Source organism: Odontomachus brunneus, unplaced genomic scaffold, assembly GCF_010583005.1.
Source record: "Odontomachus brunneus isolate Ranch 3 - 2012 unplaced genomic scaffold, Obru_v1 Obru_scaffold_047, whole genome shotgun sequence".
NCBI classification, from domain to species: Eukaryota; Metazoa; Arthropoda; class Insecta; order Hymenoptera; family Formicidae; genus Odontomachus; species Odontomachus brunneus.
This window is the reverse complement of record NW_022639497.1, coordinates 1,856,273-1,859,180: the sequence shown is the minus strand read 5'-3', so window position 1 is coordinate 1,859,180 and position 2,908 is coordinate 1,856,273. Positions and strand designations below refer to the sequence as shown.

At 44.3% G+C, this 2,908-nt stretch overlaps 1 protein-coding gene across 1 annotated transcript in view; it reads left to right on the top strand.

The window, feature by feature from the left end:
- Positions 1–2,092: 2,092 nt before the first annotated feature.
- LOC116844806 (ras suppressor protein 1) overlaps positions 2,093–2,908 on the top strand; it is a 2,947-nt gene continuing 2,131 nt past the window's right edge. Inside the window, exon 1 of the mRNA XM_032816853.1 lies at positions 2,093–2,315. Coding sequence (XP_032672744.1) covers positions 2,168–2,315 — 148 coding nt within the window. The 5' untranslated portion in view covers positions 2,093–2,167. The remainder of the gene's footprint in view (positions 2,316–2,908) is intronic.

The window sequence follows — 2,908 nt, the reverse complement described above, 5'->3', positions numbered from 1 at the left end:
TCTCTCTCTCTCTCTCTCTCTCTCTCTCTCTCTCCCTCTCTCCCTCTCTCCCTCTCTCTCTCCTTCTCCCTCTCCCTCTCTCTCTCTCACCCAATTATCTGCACATTCCGCTTGTAGGTGGGAAATCGTATCGCTACGATATTTCGCTCCGTTCTCTTGATGATGAACGATTTTCGCAGCATATACATCAGGAAAAATCATATCTGGAAGTTTGTCCCAGGCGCATGTTTAATGTTAAACGTGGCTGTCTGATTCCAAGTTCCGCTTCCTTTACAGCTTGTGAGAAGTTGTTTCAGCTTGAGAATCAGAAAGATACGTTTCGTATTCGCTATACATTCAGAATACGGTTACAGGAGCCCTATTATAGACGCATAGCGAACAAATATTGTCATATTTAGCGAGTCTATTTCAGAGAAAAGTATCAGAAGTCTTATTAGGAACACGTAACGAACGTTGATATGCCCTTTTAATTCCAAGTTTTTCTGAAACGCGCGTTAAGTGGAATGTTGTTTCAGCTTGAAAATCGGAAAGGCTTGTTTAGTATCCGATACGCGTTCAGAGCAGGGACTCTCGTTCTCCTCCCTAAAATGGACTCACGATTCCCGGTCGCGAAGAACGGGTTGAGGAAGAACAGCTCACAGTTACCTCGATGACATAATCAAACGTCGAATTTTTATAATTTCGGTACGAGACTCGCTCCGCGAGCGACATTAATCTAGCAGTTTATCGCGGAAGCAAAATACCGGCGCGTCGTTTATTATCATCGACGAGAGAGTGTAGGCGCGTATTCTCCAGCCGGGCCTTAACAGCGGCTATTTTCTAAATCGACGGATCACCGGACGCGGACGCGGCACAAAGACGAAGAGCGTCCGTTGTAATTTTCGATATGCGGATACTCGCGCTCCAGATCTTATCCCGGATCTCGCGAGAATTTCCTTCCCCTATTATCTTTAATGTCGCCGATCGCGCATCGCTCTGCTCGGCACCGTCGCGGAATGCGCGCCGCTCCGGTTTCAACCGCAGTGGCGAGCGGCAAAAATCCCGAACATTATTAAAACCAGTTTATTAAAACCACGCGCGCGCGCGATGCCATCCGCGGTTCATCTCGCGCGATCGCGTTGTAATTGCGCGCGATTTATTAACGCCGAACACGAACGGAGATGATCCATGCGTCGATTGCTTTCTCGCGGAGCGTCTAATAACATTTGAAACGTGTATAAGACGCGCGAAGGGAGTCGCCGAAGAATAACGCTCACTCGCGTAACGCGCAAACAAATTAAGGTAAAGATACTAATCCCTGGACACGTATTTAAAATCCTGGACATTCTTATTGTTTTGAGTTTTAAACACGAATATTTAAACTGTTAACATAGAATATATTTACATACACAATATTTATACATTTTGTGTTGTAAGTTTAAATGTTTGTATATGAGGACTAAAACAAAAAGAATGTTCAGAAGTGTTTAGATATACGTCCGAGCATTGGTACTTTTACCTTACGTATGACAATCGCCAGCTCTCGGTTTCCGTATGGATACTGATTTAATGAGAAATATGGGTGTGCCACAGCAAAGATATTTCATTTCATTCAGATATTTCACTATATTCAGTACTTATATATAATAATCTAAGAACTCAATCTTTTTTTTTTAATAAGAAGTCTTAGAGAACATCCTTCCCCTAATTTCTAATCTGCTCCTTCTTGCTTTCAAAAAATGATAACATTAAACTTGAAGAAACATTCGAATAAAAGATTCGCTTGCTTTTAAATCGTAACACGAAATTCGTTCAATTAGTCTTCTTCCTCGGTAGAATCTGTTTGAAAAATCGTGGACTAACGTCAGATGAATTGAAACGTGAGTGGGAAGAGTCATCTGGAGTCGTAGTCAGCGGCCGTGCTGGCCGAAAACGCTTGATGCGAGTACTCAGATTTATTAGCTGACGCGGCAATTAATACCAGCACTGTGTTTATTGAAGGAAGTCGCCTGGTCAGACACGCGTTTAAAGGCACAGCAACCGCCATCTGACGTGAGCCGAGTCGGTTCCGTTGGTCGGGACGATAAAATAGAGTGCGCCGGAGTAGCCGATGACGCATCCTCCAGGGCCGGGAACGCGGATCGGTCTCGCGGATATACCCCTCCGACGACGTGTGTGCTGCCGCGCAATGAATCAGGCCGCGCCAGTGTCGTGTATTCCTGCGGGGAAGATGTCAAAAGCGAAGAAGGTGCTGGACGAGGCGCGGGAGATCCAGAATCCCGAGCTGGATCTCGCGGACAAGGGCGTCGCGACGTTCGAGGAGATGCCGGGATTGTGTGAGTCCATCCGACATCTTCACGCGCCGATCACCAAATTAGGCAACTTGTCGCGGCTGGTTTTTTGGAGCGAGCGAGTGAGCGACCGCGTCCGCGGCCATTTCTCGTCCCGACCACGTGGGTGTGCCGGCGCACGCGCGCTCGCGCTGTCCATTTAAACTTTGACAACTCGGGAGTTGTGCGCGAACGATAAATAAAGTAAACATCCATACATTAATCACACACAGAAAGAAGATTTGGTTGAATCAACCAAACACTTCTTTGGAATTCGAGCAAATTTTTTGATTAATCAAAGTTTTGTTTGACGCAACAAAAATATGTAGTTACGGCTTACAAGTAAACCTACGCAAAAAGTGCACTCCGATTTCATTCTAATTTGGTACAAATATAGAAGTACAAAGAATATTTTGGTCATATTTTTAATTTTGGCGTACTTTGAGTTTCACGGGCAGTTTATAGCTTTTTAATGTTCTCGCTTCTATTATCGACAAAAATGCATAAGAAATAAAATTGAATTCAAGATATAATTAAATAACTTTGACAAAATCGGGATAGCTGAGATACGAACCATTTTAAATTTCTTTAGCCGAGAT